The following is an 18,970-nucleotide window of genomic DNA, read 5'->3' as shown; positions in this document are numbered from 1 at the left end:
AGTTTCATTATCACATTTTCACACTCTTGTCAAAAAACATTCAGAACTGAGGAACACTGCGCAAATTCAGTGACATGAATGTATTTCCTTCTTGCAATCTGAAAGAAGCTCAACTCTGCCTCCTGCAGCAGCAGCAATAGAATTAGTGATCAAGTTCTGACTGCAGAAATTTTGCTGATGACAGTTAAGAAATTTTCAGACCATAGTTTGATACTATCATAGCTTGAAAATACATATTTTGTCCTTAAACAGTGCTTATGATTATTAAATATAGCTGTCCAAAGACAATAAATGGCTCTAGAATCATATGAGCTTCTGTTAGCCACTTTACGTGAGACCTATTTCTTTGTGATCAGTAGTAGGGACAGACCCCTGCCTCAGTGAAGTAACAGACTATTCCTTTCTAACCACGTGTCATCATCACTTACAGATCAGTGACTACAAAGTCCTATTCTACCTGACCTAGTAGTCAAGTATTAAAAGAGAAACATTATAATTTGAAATGAGAATTAATAACTCTATAAATACACAATATTTACATTTTGTGGGATTGCCTCTATGCTACTCTGTAACAAAACTGAAATGCAAGGAAGATCCTTCCACATCATATGTAGATGAGTAGATAACATTGTATTAATTGGACCTAAAAAAACCAGCAAATATTTTCTTCTGCACGTCATCTTCCAAGTAAGTATTAGATCACATCAAACAACAGGTAAAACTTCTCCTGTGTTCTGGTATATGTTTTCCTTCTTTCAGAGCCCACATTGCAAAACAGTTCTGAATAAGCCCGTACGTGTCCTGCTTCCTGCGTTATCTGCTGAATCAGAAAGAAGCCACCCTCACAACGGCGTTCCCAAACAGTCATGGAAACTCTGGAGACTCAGGGCAGCATTGCTCATTACCTGATCCCGATCACCTGCAAAGCAGCAGCTCTTCATGGTGCAGGAGTTGAAGTAGCCCTGGTTGTCGAACTGGAAGACGGGCAGGCGGCAGTGGATGTCGTAGAGCACGGGGGGCAGGCGCCGCCGCAGCGCCAGCAGCTGCGTGCCGTTGCTGTTGAAGCGGACGCTCATGGCGCTCTGAAGGGAAAGGTTCCCACCGTAGCGGAGCAGGGAGCTGGGAAAACACAGGTGGGACTAAGTGAGATGGGCTGCACATACCAACTCAACTACTTAGAGAGACAGCTCTCTTTAATCTTACTGAGGCTTTTCAAACAAACAAGCCCAGGAAACTATAATCTTATTTAGTTTCTTCTTTCAATTCCAGAAAAATCTTAATATGAAACCTGAATGACAAGCTATCAAAATGCTATGTTTGTAAAGTCTTCAGAAGAGAAAAATTAAAGACTGCGAGTAGTTTTGTTAATAAAAAATACATTAGCAAAGTTGGACAGAGCACTTTGCCTTAAAAAGGCTGTCCTTTTACTTTTGTTAGCTGGTTCTTGAACCAAGCAGTCTTTCACCCTTGCTCTGGCACCAGATGACATTTTCTCCAAATGTAGACAGGCTGGCCATTCTCTCTCTCCTGCTTCTATTTATATCTCTGCAGGGCATCAGAGGATGTTTAAACTCCACAATCAGTTCCAGATGTCTTAAATAAAAGGACATCTTACTAACATGTTATTGCAAGAAATGCTAAAATAAGTTACTTAGCTAATCTTGAACTAGCTTCATCTAAAAATACTGCCAAGTAGGCAAGACAATTATGTTATCACATGACATTATTACCTAAAACTCTCATGTGGCAGGATTAGCTGGTTTCCTTGTCCCATATAAGGCTGTATATTCAGAGATGGAGTATTTGTATCCATTCTTATTGACATACACAAAACAAAACCAAAGGTTCACAAGTTTCCAGATTGTCTTTAAAAAAGTAACAAATATGGGATTTGTTCCATAAAGCAACCTAAAGTTAATCAAAGCACACCTTAAATGCAACTTGTACAGATTTTCTGTTCTTTCCAACGACTTCATTCAATCTGTGTACGTGAAATGATTGTGAATATGGAAAGTGAGCCAAAGATGGAAGACATTTTACCTCTTTCTTTGTTCAGTGATCACTTCCTAAACAGGACTAGAGCTCAATTTTTTTGTTAACACTTCTGTTTGGAGCAATAGCCATCAAATCTTGTTGAAAGCTGTGACCTTTATGCCCCTTCTGGACCAGAAAAAGCATGCCAGCTCAGAATTCGTAAATTCTAGAGGGAAGCTTATTCATAGATTTTAAAGCATAACACCTTTTGATATAGACCTTTGCCCCAACAACTGTGAAGAATGAGTCACTCCACATGGATGGGAAGCCACATTCCATGCAGGTCAAAACACGCATCATTGCCTGAGATACAGTGAAGTTAAAAAGCCATTGTTTCTAAGCCAGAGTTAAACAAAACCAACACAAAATATAAGATTCTGCATAATGAATGCCCTAGAAATATGTGGCTCTCTCATATACACTCTTTGTGCGCTGAGCAGTCAAAGCCAGGGTGCCACAAAGGCACCAGAAGTCACATTTTCTAAGCCAACTAACTAGTAAGTTCTTAAGGCTGGGCACCAAAACTTCACAACACTTTTATCAGCGTGAACAGTCCTGGTGTCTCATGTTCTCCTCCTCCAAGGCAAAGTTGCCAAGCTTTTATAAATCATGTTCAAGGTATTTAATTAAAACCAGAGAGAATTTAATACTAGAAACTGTAAGCTTAGAGAGAAGGATTTAGGATTCCTCTCATCAGCCCTTTTTTCTGTTAATTGAGATCAATAAAGTACTCACCTCAAAATACTCAGGCATTAAAAATCAAAACAAAACTAGATATCATATGCGTTTTGGTTATTTTTGCCTCCTCTTTTCTCATAGGTCTTAGCAAGCCATTTCTTTTTCTATGGAATTTTCCACTTTCTTCAAAAAGGACAAATAAGTGAGCAAAAACATTGTAAATCCCCCAAAACCCCAACCCAACCAAGAATTTAACACAAAAAACAGGCAGAAGAAACAATGCCAGATTTTTTTTTGCTAAGAAAAGTTAATTTTTAATGAAAAATATGAGTTGTCCAACATGAATAAGAAGGTCATAACACATATACACCAACCAGACTTAATGTTTAGGTGCAACCACTGCTGCATTGAGATTAAGCTTCTCCCCTCATTACCAGTTCTCCCCCTTAATCCAAATCACAGCCCAGAACCCTCTCCTGCCTGCACATGAGTGAGCCTACCAGATGCCCCATCCTTTCAAGTCTTCAAGCAAAGTTTCCATCATTGCTAGTATTATGCCCTGCCTGAGATCATTTGAGATTATATTTTATAGCAATAGGAGTGCAATATTAAACTGGCTTCCATTCTGCTTACAGATGTTTCATTAAGCTCCTACAGCAGTCAAAGGTACCAAAGCAAAACTTGGAATTGAATTCTGTATTGTGCTGCAGGAACTTCAGTGTGACAAAGCTTCAAAAGAATGTTTTACTTCAGAGATTAACGGAAGCAAGACTAGAACTTCAGAAAAAAATACCCATACATGAAAAGTCTAGAATTACAGAGCTGCACAGTTAATACTTCTCAAAAGAGTCACAGTTCTGCCTGCCTCAGACCCTCACTCCATACAATTCAGCCACACGTGATGGATATACAGTTCCTGCTGCAGTGTTTTCAAACATTTGGCTCAAACAAAAAAAAAGAAAACTAAAAAATGAAACCCTCTCACTAACAAAAGCAGTGAGCTAGTTTGGCTGATACAAAAAGAAATACTAAAATAGCTGTTTGCCATTCATTTATAGTGTAAGAGCAATGACTTTCCAAATTTGCCCTAATTCTGGCCCCAAAAGCCTGACACTATAGCTCCAAGTTCAGCATTTTGTGCTACTAATCACAAGACAGCAGTTTTCTGTTTTCCCCACCCTGCTGTGTCCTGATTGCTTCCTCTCTGCCTCTTTGAAAGGACTTATTAAATTAACTGCACAGTGTTTTCCTTTAAGAAACTGAAAAGACGCAGCAAGTAGTCAGGTGGGGATGAGGTGAACAAACTGACACAAACCCCCACCAAACATCCACTTCCTGATCCAAACAGAGGAAAAATATTTGCTCTCTCCTCCTAGGACAGAACATCTGAGATATGTTCACAAACAAGAGGGGGAGATGTGTATGGAGGAGTGCAGCTCATGGCTCTATCTTGGTGGCAAAGCTGCTCACCTAGTTCTAAACAGAGGACATTTAAAGGATTTGAGAAATCTCTCTCTGCCTCATACTGCAGGCAGTGCACATGGCAGCAGTACTGAGAACTGAGGAGCTCTAAGACTTCAGGAACTTGCATTATGAAATTTTGGTGATTTTAGAACAATCATGATGATTTTAGGAAAAAAATAATAATTGCCCAAGATGCCTTCTAGATTATCCATCTCCATCAAAATTGCAGGAAAAAAGCAGTCAGCCCTCTCCAAGAAAGAAGCCAGCAGAAGTTATTTTTTACAATACTAATACTCATTAGTACTAAAGAGAATGTCTGAATCAAGGACCTCTAAAAACCTTCAAATTAATCAGAATGAGAGCTTTTGCACTTTTTTTGGAGAGTGGGATGGGGAGAGGAAGAGAAGTGCTGTGTTTCAGCATGTTCCAATGACTATATGCACCAGGGTGTTGTGCTGCACTTTTAGTCAGTGTTACTTCTGGATTTTTTCACAGAGGATTATGTGGGGCAGGGTAGACATGTTTGGATACGTTGCTCATGTTAGAACTGCCACTTCCTGCATGCACTAACAAAGGAGTTTCAGAGGCAACACCTTGTTGCAGTTACTAAAAGTTTACTGATGCAGCACTCCAGAAACAATACTCTCATCTTGAAGACACAGACCACGACAGCTAGTGAGAAATCTGAAGGCAATACTAAAAGGACACTTCTGAACAAGATGAGTGCTCTTTCTGCCAGAGGCATTATTTTTATGAATCCAAAGCCAGACTACTCAGATTTGCTCTGCTTCCAAATTTGGCTCACCCAGACAGCTGTGGAATGCTGATGTTGCCTACCAGCTCTGGAAGCAATATAGAGAGACACATGCACTTCTGATTTTTTTAAAAAGTCATATTGTATGATTAAGAGAAATATTTAGCCCACAGATGGAACATAGCAATCCAAACACACATGCTGGAGCTGGAGGGAGGCTGAGGAGGGAGAATGGACCATTCTATGCAATATGGTCATTTCCGTAGCTGGATATGCAGCACACAGGCAGCAGGCAAGGGCTGACTAAACACAGCTGAGCCAAACAATGGAAGGCTTTGAATCCACCAGCAGCACCACTAATGTAAATAATTTGGTTAACTGGCAGTTAGTGGAGCAAGGGAAGGAGCAGCATCACTGCATTGCAGTACAGACACTGTCCTTGGGACAAGAGTGTCCTTTAAGAAAAGAAATTAATTAAGCAAGGGAAAAGTGTTGGTATCATAAACAGCAGTGAGTGAGACTAAGTTAATGAAAGAATGACCTTAAAAGGAAAGAATGAACTGAATGCTCGTAACTAATACACACCATTGCATACAACTGTGTTTGTCAGCAATTCTGTAACCACAAAATTGAGAAACTTCTAACTGTGCAAAAAAATAACTGGAATGAAACTTGGCAGACAGAATTTTGGCCTGGAAAACTGCAGAAAAGTTTGCGGGTTTATTTGCAAGAAAATTTTTGTGTGTTTAAAAGGACACAATTCATATAGAGTCTGAAGCAAACATTTAAGAGCCAAATTAACCAATAACAGAAAAGTCAGCACAATTTTGAGCACAGTCTGCTCAATAATCATGCAGACCTTTTTAAAGTAGATTATAAATCTCAGAAATCTCAAGACAGTTTCTTTGAAAAGCAGATAAATTGTATCTAAGTGTACATTTCATTATAAGTATTCTAAGTGTTAACAAATGTGAAGGAAGTCAATCCATGTCTAAAGGTATACAAGCCATACTCAAGATTTTATTATTTTTCAGAAACAAGCTAACTTTTCTAAATTCTATCATCATCACTACTTCTGATTATCTTACTACCTTCACAAGAACTGTCTCCAAGAATCCTTACCAGGAGTAAGGGGTATTTGCTCAGATATTAAACAATAACCAAATAAAATAAAGGCTGTGTATTATTAGCAAAACTAGTATCTTTGCTTTTCTTCAAAAGTAAGTACAATTATAATTAACTCCATCCACCAAGATAAGAAAAGTACAGAATTCAGGGTGTTCAAGAATGTGACATTTCTTCGCTGTTTACTATTAAGGTCAGAAATATATAAACTAGTTCAAAATGCAATCTCCCCATCATTAATGAACTTTCCTGCATGGCAAACTCAAAGGTCAATGCTCCAAACCACGAGGGCAATATTTTAATTTTTTAAATAACTGAGATTCTTATCTGATAACAGACTTCAGAAACTGGAGCCTTAAAAACATCAAACATCACCATTTATGTACCCAGAGCAACCCAACAATGTAACAGCAAAGGCTTGCCTAGTTTGGCACTTATGACCTAACTGCTACATCAGTGATCTCAGGCAGCTCTTCAGAAAGCATTGTGATTCCCTGCATTCTGCCTTTATTCACAGGAAAATAGTTCAAGAATTTCAGTATTCTGAGGAAGATGGCAAGGGCAGAATAAAGTGTACTAAATTCTCCTCCTTATCTGTATGACTTTTATCCTTTCAGGATTTAAGGTTACATCTGCCATTGCAAAGAGTGAACAGTAGCCAAAGACAACGAGCAAAAAAAAAAATATCCCGTTTGTTTGAATGCTTCACATCCTCCACCAGCCCTAGCCAAGGTTTGCTTAGGTCTCATTACAGATCTATTCATATTCTCCTGCCCTAGGTTTGCCCTCGCCACAGGTCTGTGGGTCACCAGGCACAAGAGTGTCCTATTCTCATGTAGGCTAGAATCATGTAGATGTTACTGTAATGTAAGCAATAAATGAGATCTAGTAAGCAGACAATTCGTTTTTCAGGGAAAAAACCCACCAAAAACCTAATCAAACAACAATAAAATTTAGCTTGATAAAAAAACCCTTGAGAATACAATGTAAAAAGCAACTGCCCAACAACAACAAACTAGCTGAAACACCTGATCTTTTCCATCCTTTTCTAATCCCTAAATTCTCTGATCAGAGTCCATTATGCAGCCTGTTCAGAAATAGCACCTTGTAGGATGGAGTACAGACTGTGACAGGGAACACTGCTCAGCTAAATCCAGCAAAACACAAACCAGCAGGTTCTATCAGATAACCAGATAGAGAAGATAACAAACACAGCCAGACATGGCATGGGAAGATGACCTTTAGACCAAAAAAAGGAGCAGGATGTGTTCCCAAAACCAAGCATTCACCGAAGTCCTTACAACACAAAGAACATGGATATCAGAGAATGTTACCTTCGAAAAATAATCTGAGTGTAGAAGTTGGCAGTTCCTCCAGAAGAATGAGGCCATTTTCATACCTTATGCAAAATCAGTCACGTGTCAATACTGCAGTCTGACAATAGATTTTTTCCTGCACATTTCTGTGCTACAATTGTTGTCTTGCATTAGGAAAGCTTATGAGTAACATCAGCCACAGATTTGTTCTCTTATTCAATAAAATATATATACACACAATCCCCTCCCCGCTTTCCTCTAGTGAAGCTGCAAGAATTTTTAATTTACAAAAACTACACAAGTAGATATTAAAGAAAATAACAGCAAGAAGAAAGTAGGCCTTTCTTTTGACAGGAAGAGTGGCAAGATCCTAAATGCTCCTGCAGTAGAAGAGTCCAGTCTGGAACTAGTAAATCCTTTGCCTCTAGTAGGTGGAAGATGAATATAAACTTTCACCTAAAGCTAAGTGAATATAACTGCAGGCATACCTTTGGACTCATCAGGTTGGTTCTACCACAATTTCCCCTGGACTGATGTTTCAAAGACTAATTCCCTTCTCTTACAATAGGGTTAAACAAATTTTTCATATGTTCTCCTAGTGAGAACATATGAATGAACTAAGAGGCTCTCGCCTTTGATTTCAGTCAACAATATTTTTTTTTCATTTCTCCTTTTTTTCCTTTTTAGACAAAAAAAATTCTCTTTTAATTCCTTCCATATTAAATTGAAGGATAGATGTGATTAGGGCAAGATTTACAATGATTACTGCCTAAAGAAAGCCCTCTACAAAAACCCATTCAATCTGAGGTTCTTTTAAGCAACAGATTATACTTTCAAAATTTGCATTACAAGGACAATACTTTGCACTTTAAATTCTTGCTTTAGAAAGACCTGGGTGCTAAAGTATTTCAAAGCTAACAAAAAGATTAAGCGCCATGAGGCTTTTGAAGTAGGCAGTTTTCCCTTTTCTTGGTACAGGAAAAACTGAGGGCAAGAAAGGTCAATCAACAGACCTAACCAACACTCTGAAACAAAACCAGGTTTCCTGACTTGCTGTTTACAGTTACATAGTGTTGAATATCTAAAACCTGAATAGCAGAGCAAAGGGACAGTATTGAGTTTAAGTGCCTGCCAGAACCAAGAGCGTTAATGTGAGGATGCTGATAGGTGTGAAAAAGTTTCATCTTCAAATCAGAAAATCCCAGTGCATATGATGGAGAACAATCAAGACACCAAACAGAAGAATGACCACGGCCCTATCTGAGAACAACAAAGAATTAAAAGCTGAGCTACTAAGAACACTCTTTTCTATTATACAATTTGAATCTCAGTTCTCCACAATTCAGTTGTGTCTGATCAACAAATCCAGGGATCCTAGAGGAAAGCTAAAAATCTTTCTAAATACGCTCCACTCCAGGAAGGACACCAGACTAAACACAGAGAAAGCTAAGCTAAACCCTCTATCCCAAGAGGGCTGACAAGATCATGCATAAAGAAGGACTGCAAATGAAATATGCAGTGTGTATATCTAGAATATAGCTAAGTGAGTGGGCCCTTCCTATGTCACTATCCCAGGAAACTCCACAATAAGGACAAGGCATAAGGGTGGGAAAAAGAGACTACAGTACCTGGTTCACACACTCAAACACCAGGCAGTATTTGGCAGACTTGCAAAGTTAAGTATTTCCAGACTATCTATTAGGTGATGCTTACACCAGCAACAGAAATTACTGCTTCAGAACAAAAAAAATTGTTTAACAATAAATTCACTGATCTACATAGTTCAAAACTTTAGGCTGCACTCCTGTCTTTAAAGAAAAAAAGGCAAAAAAAACCCCATCAAATGACTGAAGATGGCAACAACAACAAAAAAGTCTCCTCAGGCAAGAAAGTCATCAATATGACTAAAGCCTTGATGATTGTTACCATCTCTCCTTGCCCAAAGACAAAAAAGGCTCATTTGCAAGTACTCCCTTTTTCCCCCTCAGTGAGAAGAAGGAAAGGCAGAGATAATTTAAAGTTAGAAACATCTAAGTAAGTCGTTGAATTTGGTTAAATTTGTGGCAAACATTTTTGAGATTTATGTTTACAATAAGGAAATCAAAGCCAAAAGCCATCCAAAAAGTACTGCTCCCCCAGATGCCATTACTATTCAAATGTTCTTTTAATGCTTCCCAAAGATTCCCAGAAAAATTCAATCCCATTAATTTAAGCAATAATCAGTTCACTTCCTAAAAGTTCAAAAGGGAATTTTTGAGAAATAATGGAACACAAATAAGAAGGGAAAGTGTCTACATTTAGGTTCTGTGTAATTTGGGGCAAATATGCCAAGTTGGATCTGGTTAGGTCTTTAAATTCTAGGTTGAGAAACTGATCAGTTGAGCTGCCTCAGTAGCACAGAAGTGTAACATATGAGGATGGTACATGTGTGGGATGAGTTCTATTTTCTGAACTGCAAGAGAAGACAAATAGTTATTTGACCTATTTGAGGTGGTATGGTTGACCCATATTGGTGAGTTCCAAAACAGCATTTAAAATTCGTTAAACTGTAGCCTAAATGGATTACTTTAAGCAACATCAAATCAGTCAAAAAATCACACCAAATTATTCTACTAGGAAGAGAAAGAAATTATAAGCCTGACAATGGTCAAGTGGTTGCCAAGATACACACATTTCTCCTGCAGTCCTTAACACAGTGCTCTGCTCAGAGCAAGACTGACAAAGGTCTCCAAACAGAAACATACAGCATGCTTCTATTGCACTGAAATAATTGAAACGGGTATTTGCCAATTCAATGATGTAGTGAACTGTTCCACCTGCAGGGACTTAGGGAATCCCAAAGCAATCACACTGGAAGTGATGATAATCAGAAGCTTCTTTCCTTCACATGAAAAGTCAAAATGTAAGACAGTCAAAGTAAAGTTTTAAATATCCTCATTACTATTCCTGCCATCATGTATCACCTACAGATAGTACATGAAGAAAATTCCCAATTCACCAGCACTAGCTTTTAAGGAAAGAGCCCTGAACCTTGGTAAGCTCACTGTCAGAAGCAAATCCTGTGTCTGGTCCCTGAATTACTATCCCCAACAATACTGATCCCTCACACTTGCAGAAGCTCAGTATTTCATCCAACATACCAGACATCTTGGTAACACACAGATAAAAAAAGGCAACAGTTACTTTGTAGAGCGAACTCAGGAAGGAAAGCTAGAAAGGATAAAAATTCAGCACATGGGTGAGCATTACTCAGAAAATAACTGCCATCTCTGTTCTTCTTGTGGGACCTCTAAGGATCAAATACCTTGAAGGTATGACACTAGAAACTAAAATTGGCAACCACTGGAGACCTCAATCTATGGACTTGTACTCAGTTATGATGCTGTGTTTATGACCTTAGAATACCTTCAACATCATCACAGAGATTTTCTGAAGTCCTCTCTATGCAACAGGTTAAAAATATCACCTGTGGTACAGACAGAGCTGCAAATACTCATCTCCCTTTCCCTTGCACATCCACTTATCAAAAAAAAAAAACAAACAAAACCTAACAGAATTAACCATGCCATTATTCAGAGGTAATATTCAGTCCTCTCTTGCAAAGCTGGTCTACTTGACATGCATTTAACTAAACTATGAAGAACTGCTCTCAAATTTCCTGTAGTTCTGGTAGCTACCACTCCTATTTTGATACTGAGAGGGGCCTCCTAAACCTTAAGCCTAGCTTTTCCAGCTACGTATCGATCTAATACCATCTGCAAGATTTCTATGTCCAACTGTATTTCCCTCTTGCTATCAGACCACTGATACAAAACCAAAAAAGGTAATACTTATCAGGTCTTTGAAAAGCTGGGAACTCAATGAAGTAAGATAAACTACCAGTTAAAGCAATCAGGAGCCAAGAACTGGATTTTCAAAAATATCTATGATCTCCAGTACACGTGGACCAGAAGTTATGGATGTCATAGATTGTTTAAGAGTTGGATTGTGTTTACTTGCAGTGCAATGAGTAAGCTGAACCTAGTAATTAGCACTTGGCAGAAAAGCTCTCTTCAAGACAGACACTTGAGGAAATACAGTCAGTTCAAGACCAGCAGCACAGTGCAGCCACACTTTCAAAGTCATCCACACGTTGGAAAGATCAACACACATCAACATTCATAAACCTGCTAAGAAGAGTCCACTCTCAAGAGCCCCCTGAACGTAATTTGTTTACTACAGGGAAGAATTTCTATACCTCTACATTTTGCTTACTGTTTAATGAGCTAATCACTAGATGATTCACTAATATCTAACAACATGTGTTCCTTGTCCACAGCTTAGGAGTTTGCTTCTCTAGATTCTCAGCCTTATTGCAGCATGAAGATCAGTTTAAAAACATGTGATCATCATTAATAGGACAAATCAATATAATTTTGATCTCAAAAACTTCCACATATGTTGATGTAAGTGGTGGGTCAGAGGGAACATAGGAAAAGAAAGCATTAAGGGTACAATGATAATATTTTCTTAAGGGAAAAATAGTCTTTTCATTTCAGTAAAAAGAATGAGATGGTCATGGAGCTGCATGGAAAAAGAGAAGGGAGAACATGAGTACCTAACAACAGCTGAAATTACACATTCTTTGCTTGAGATACATAGGTACTCCAACTTGCTGAGTTCCCCCCAGCAATTCTGTAACAATATTTTTAATACATATTTTATTGTGAATAGTTTAAGAAGCACAGACCTCCCTCTTGAACTTTCTTTTAAAAAGGCACAGCTTCCAGACCCCATCTAGTGGTGTGAATGCCTTACAGCAGTCTCCTCAATCAAAACCACATTTAAAGCTTTTCAATGCACTCTTTTTAAAGAAGAAACAATACAGATGTTTTCAGTTTAACATCCACCTGAAGGAATAGAAATACTTACACATTCTAAAAACAGAAAAATAAGATTTCCAGACTCCCTAGTCAGCTTTTAATTGTAGAATTATATTAGTTCAGCATTTATAGCACTTCATATAGCTATTTCTGAGGAGCCAATCCACCACATCCAGATCTTATTAGTATACTGGGATAGGAGGAGAGAATCTCAATTGCTGCACTAAATCTGAGACAGCAGAGATATCAAGCTGTGAATGAACTTTGGGAAAAAGCAAAATGAATCCGCCTCTGTATCCTGACTCAGTCAGCAAGACTAATCAAATTATGATTATTTGAAGTGAGCTAAACTTTCCACAATTCAGACTGTGCAACTGTCTCTAAATTTCTCCATGCATGCCAAGAAATTCTGGCTTTTCAATCACCTCCTTCACTGTGGCAGCCAAGCATAAAGCACTCCCAGCTTCCTATTAGACAGTTAACCAATTCCACGGTACATCAATAAAATCTACTCAAAATCAGGACTTATTTCCCAGCCCTAAAAGCATTCAATTTAAAAACTTTAAGGGTGTTTAATGGTGCCTAAAGAAGTGGACAAAACTGATTTTCCTGGCTGGAGGCATACAACAGCAAGCTGAGACAAATTCTCCCATAACTCAATTGGAGAAGAGCCATGTAAAAATCCTCAGATTTTCTGGATAAATAAGTAAATACAGCTCATTTGTTCCTCTCAAGCAATGGAATCTATATCTGAATTCTCTAGCCTACAAGGACATGACTGCTCTATTCAATGTTTTGAAAATGTAGAGCTGTTAGCTTAAAACTATACAATTAGCCATATTCCAGTGACTTACGCACAAGTTTAGAAGTTAATAGCAAATCTCCCCTTTTCTGATAGTCCATTATCAAGCTGAACAGCATCAAAGAAAAACTATACTTCCTCTGAGAAGCCTTTGCTGATTAAAATCAGATATTCAACATCAAGCCTGATCCCCTTCAAATGAGTAAAGGCCTCCCAATTCCTGTGAGTTTTATCAAACCTCACCTATTTCTGTAAAAAGCCTCAACACACACAGTGCTGTTGGCTGCAATGTGTATTGTGTGAAAATATTGCTAACTACAACGTGAAGGTATTGCTAACTACAGTACTGCTACTGGCCACAAACAGCTAGTCTTTGGAATTCCAAGCTTCTCACTTGCTGGATTTTGCAGACAAGCAGCAGCAAAATTCCCCAGAGCAGCCTCCAGTTATGAAGCAAAAAAGTAGTGCCCGCATTACCTAACTCTGCCTCCATCTGAGAACAGACAGTAGTTGGGACCATGAGTTTTACAGAAAGTGTTATACCAGCAGCAAATTATTAACTACACGTAACCACTTCCCATGTCCCATATTGGTAGAGTGCTGTGGTCCAGCCTAGCCCACTGGGAGTTAAAATTTTGGCAACCCACAGTAAACACTTAAAAGTATCTAAACTTCTTCCCCTTCTTTGTACTCATTCAACCTCTAATCAAAACTGCACTACCACAGAATGTGACAAAGCAGGCAAAGGTGAAATGATCTGGTACTTTCTATTGGCACCACGGATGGAATGATAGGAGTGAAAATCTTTCACAGTGGCCTCAGTGTTATGATGGACTACATCAATACCAAAGGACTGGAAGAATTTCCCTTGATGGCTTAAGGCATAAAAATCCCTCACAGGTGAAAATCATATGCAGCAATGTAGATAAAAAAAGTAGACTAGGGAAGAAACAGACAGACCTAGCAATTTTTTATTGTTGTTATTTGCTGTCATTATATTGCAAAGGTTTCATACTGTTGCCTCCTTAGTGCAAGAGTTCCATACCTCCTTGATGTTTCTCATAGGCAGCTCCTCTAAGCACTGACTTTTCCTTCTCACAGAAACCAACCGACTCCAGTTCCCCCTCAAGCAGCCAATCCACTCTTTTATAACACTCTTCTGATTGGATACAGCTGTGGCCTGTTAAAGTCAGGCCTACTCCTAATCTTTAATAGTTAACCCAGCTGCAACTCTTTAGGGGGTAAGATTACTTTCTACACTACCTTCACCTTCCTATATCCTATCCCCCTTCAGTTATTTACACATTATGCTATTCAACAATCCCAGCAAAGATTCAACAATCAAATAAATACTTGTCCCTCAAATCATGTCCCTCAAAAACTTCTATTCCTTCATCCTTCTTACACTTCAGGAAGAAATACATTCTCTTGGATACCAAAGACAATATAAAAGAGAGCTACAAACATGTAGGGAAGCAAGAATTTTTACCATTAGCAGACCTTTTTGACAGTGAGGAAAGCACCTGATGCAGTAGCCTTCCTTTGCTGTGCTAGTGCCATGCTTACAAAGGCAGTTTCCTGTTTATGCCTAGATTATGGAGAATTTCAGGGCTCTTTAACCCATTCTTCCTATAATACTCACCAACCAAAGTGATTTTGGCAAATCCTACCTGCAACTACAGCATCCTTTATTATTAATACAAATATGGAAAATATTCACAAACTTCCACACATACCAACTTCAGTTTTATGCAGTCTACCACAAGTGCTTACAGCATTATGTGGATTACTTTAACAAGAACTAGTTTTACCCCCTGATAATTAAGTGTATTTTCTCCAGAAAAGACTGTAATAAACTGAAATACACAGATAGATGTGTAAATTCTGGCTTCCACTTCCTCACCAGAATGAGGATTGTATCTTTACTGATCTAAAATGAATTTCTTTTTCCTCATATGACAAAGTGAATTGGCCACAAATACATTAAAAAACAAATTCCAGCTTTCTAGATTAGCAAATTAGATCTACAGAGACAAGTAGAAGTTTTGTCAAACGCTCTGTTACTTTAAATAGACTAAAAATCCAGCATAATTTATTTAAATATGAGAGACTCTGACTTTGGCAGCCCACTAGCAGGACACATATCATTCTGAAGAGTCCTCTTTCCTGAGAGTTTCATGGGGAAAAAATCTGCAGTGGCAGCAGAGTGATTTAGATCCATTTTCTTTTCCCAAGCCAAGCATACACCCTTCTCACTGTGTTTTGGACATATCTCTGATCAAGCAAAGGAGGAGAGCTAATGGCTGTCCCAGAAAATGGTAGCTGAAAGCAGACTTAACACCTTCATTCATTTATGTTACAGCTGGCACGCAGCCAGACAACCCACCACAGATTTTTACGATGGAAAAATGAACATTCACAATCTGAAAGACTGAAAAAGCTTAATCTCTCATGCATGCCAAAGTCTGGTACCAGACATTGTATACATCCACTTTAGAACCCAGTCTAACCATATTTCAAACTGCAACCTAATTCTCTTAACTTAATTTTAACTCTGTGTATATCTGGAAGCACATTAGACAGCCAAATGATTACACAGATGTCTGTATCTCTCAGGAAGCCATGTTAAACTCATAAGCACTGAGTAAAAAGCTGCCTTGACCACACTTTCTAGTCAGCCAATAAAAACTGAGCTGGGCATGAAAAACAAACTGTAAACCAGGCAGTGGCACCACAGCTTCTTCCAGTAGTACCAAGCCAGTGCTAAATACAATGATGAGAACTTGACACAGCAATCCAAGCTAATCTGCAGTGGTGAAGCCAAGCAGTCTTTGGAGCCTTGACTTACCTTAAAAATCACTTACCTTAACACTGAAAATCTAGCCCAGTTTTAAATCAAATCAGATCAAAAGTATGAGGAAGAATATTAATTATGCAAAATAATTGATTAACAACACAACACTGCTATTAACTTTGTTGTGCACCTTTTCTTACTAACATATATACTGACTTAAATTTAAAAAAAAAGCAGCATGCCATCACCTCCCAAGGGAAAGAAATAACACAGCATAAAACAAGGTCAGCCAGATCATACCTCTGAGGTTTACGAATATCCCAGAGTCCCACACCTTCCTTAGAGTTGGCAGTAGCCAGTAATCTGGGTTCTACTGGATTAAACATCACACTGTGAAAGGCTGATGGGTAGTGTGCCAAGCAGAAGGGCTCTGTTGAAAAAGTTGAAATTTCAGACATAAGAACAAACAATGCATTCAACTGTTCAATGCAAGGAGTTTGGCAGCTGAATATGGAAACAGCATAACAAGATCTGAAGATAGGGAGACATGTTCAAACCACTTCTCAAGCTGACACATCCAAAGCAATATAAAACCTGAAGTTTTAAAATCCACCCACGTGTACATTAATTCTGTCTAAATATGGAAAAGGACACACACTGAATTTCAAGACACCATTTTCTTTATGGAAGGTTATCAGAGTTAAAAACTAGCTATTCAAAGATCAAATACTTGAATCTTTTTAAGGTTCATTACCAAATGCTCATCTGATAAAGACTATACAGGGAGGAGCTTCTGAAAGCTTCCTAGTAATATATCCCTGAGAGTTTCCACACCTCCTGCTGATTACCCAAACCATAAATGTAGCAGCAATTGTTTCTAAGGGAGAATAATATTACAAGAAGTGAAATAAATTTGTGTGAAACTCAGCTTAAAGCAAGCTGCTAACCCTGGGGAAAAGAAGCCTACCACCTCTTAAGTGCTGTACTAGCAGACAAGAAGGGTGCTCCTCTTGCATAAAAAAAACGTTAACAGTTAGCTCTTGCTGTTCACACACAGAGTAGAAAACATGCTCACTCAGACTCTCCCTCTCATAAAACTGTGTTTGGGCTGCTATTCTGCCTTATTTTTTCCATCAAAATACTGTCTCCATGAAGAGTGGGGAAAGCCTTGACTCTGTTACCCTCTCTCTGCTCCTGTGCGCTTTACAGCTTTAAGCACAGTCTAATTCTCTTCCTTGTTTGTATCTTTTGTGGCTTGCTGCCACTCTTTAAATCAACTAAGAAACCAGAATCAATCTCTATTTTGAGCCAGGGATTTGGCCAGACTTTCCCATTCACTGTTTGCTTTGGTGCAATTCCTGTGTCACTCACGTGCTAGGGAGACAGTTCTTGTCCCTGTCTGACCCACCAGTGCAGCACCCTTAGCCCCACAAGCACCTCCAGAGCTATGTGATTTTCTTTCCTCATTTCCCTCATTACCACATATGAACATGATTAAACAGGCAACCCTCTCAAATTCCCAATACCTTCTGAAACCACTGCCTATCAAGCAAATGAGACAGAATTAACATTTACTTGTCTTGTCTGTACGCTCCTTCCATGCTCTATTACAAGTTTTTTCATCAGGCATTTTCCTTCTTAGTGTTTTTTTAGCAGTGATGAAAACAAAGGTCTCTGACCACAGATTAAGCTTCATGGCGTTATTCATAGACATAAGTCAAAAGTAAAAACAAGAAAAGAAGCCAACGTTTGTCCTGCCAGTCTGCCCAAAGGCTTTAGAAATTGCTGCTGGTCTGCCAGCAGCTCCAAATAAGGTTTAACACCAAAACTGACCTTCTATGTTTGCATCATCAAATCAGAATCCTGCTGGGACATAAAAAGCTGTGTTATTAAAATGGCAGCCCCCACTGAGAAGCAAAGACCTACATCAGCTGAGTGGAGAGACAAACATCAGATTGCCAAAGGGGCTGGGTTTTAAAATAAACTTTAAATTTGTGTATATTTCCTTAGTCAAATCACTCACTAATCAGTCACTAATTAATGGTGCTTTCCTTCCTACCTTTATTATAAATAGATTGGCACCATGGTTTTCTTCTAAGATATCAAAAGTTGCCTTTCAGCCTGTCAAAGAGAAATTACAGGAGCTAAACTAATGAGGCACTAAGTCATTTTAATGAAAAGTGGGGGGATTGCTTTTCTATTGTTCCTTATGCTCATTCACTATTGTAGCTCTTGTACACTGAAGTATGAACATGTTTCTGAAGGGAGTAGCTCAACATTATTTTTAATAAAAATTATAAGTACTCATTTAAGACAGTAACAGAACTGTAAGGACTAGGACTTGACAGTCACTGGCCAAAAGAATTATGTCTCACTTTCACCCTTCTCCAAGACTCACTGTATCAACTGTCCCAGATAAACATAACTTTTCTCTTCCTTGCCTTACCTGAATTCTGCCTAAATCAATTCTATTTTCCCTCTAGAGATCTCACCTCCATGGGAAGATTCTCGGATGTCCCAGATCAGGACCCGGCCATCATCTGATGAGCTGGCAAAGATGTTGTCATTTACTGGGCTCACTGAAAGGCCATACACTGCATCCTCATGGGCAAACACATCCAAGGTCTCCGTGCTGGAAGAGAGACACAACATCGTCATTCTTCCTTCTTCTGCTATTGTTTTAGAAAGCAAAGCATTTACTGCTTTAGCTACCTAGTAATACTTTGTGACAAAGTTTCTGTAATTTCATAAGAAGACCCTTGTGTTTAATTAGAGTAAAAACCAAACAAAATACCCATGTATAGTGACTTCATGCTATGAGGGGAAAAAAAAATCTCAAAATAACACCCAAGCATTAAAAACTTCCTACACTGCAAGAGGCTACGGAACACATGATGCATTAGATTTAAGTTTGGGAGGATGTAATAGGAAAGGGAAAGAAACCTTGGGACCTCTGGAGTAAATTTTTACTACTTAATGTAAAAAGGAAAAGACAGAAGTTCATTCTTTAATACAGCTTTTTGTTTTGTCCAAAAGTTCAGTTGAAGGTCACATAAGAGCAACTTTCCAGATGGTTTTTTCAGTAAGTTTTCTTAGTTTTTCAGGATAGACCAGACCTATATTTTTCCATGTAGAAAGAAC

General features: G+C 38.6%; 1 protein-coding gene across 2 annotated transcripts in view; it reads right to left on the bottom strand.

Moving 5' to 3' along the window:
• DCAF5 (DDB1 and CUL4 associated factor 5) overlaps window positions 1-18,970 on the bottom strand; it is a 66,933-nt gene that overhangs the window by 31,969 nt on the left and 15,994 nt on the right. For both annotated transcript variants that reach the window (XM_054275519.1, XM_054275520.1), the window contains exons 4-6: window positions 18,322-18,461; window positions 16,130-16,259; window positions 906-1,119 (exon numbers count right to left, since the gene is read on the bottom strand). In XM_054275519.1, the coding sequence (XP_054131494.1) occupies window positions 906-1,119; window positions 16,130-16,259; window positions 18,322-18,461 (484 nt within the window). The remainder of the gene's footprint in view (window positions 1-905; window positions 1,120-16,129; window positions 16,260-18,321; window positions 18,462-18,970) is intronic.

Source organism: Melozone crissalis, unplaced genomic scaffold (assembly GCF_028551555.1).
Source record: "Melozone crissalis strain CALT ecotype California unplaced genomic scaffold, PUWL_Pcris_2 ptg000018l_1, whole genome shotgun sequence".
In the NCBI taxonomy this organism is placed as follows: Eukaryota; Metazoa; Chordata; class Aves; order Passeriformes; family Passerellidae; genus Melozone; species Melozone crissalis.
The sequence above is the reverse complement of the archived record's forward strand: the minus strand, read 5'-3'. Positions and strand labels throughout refer to the sequence as shown.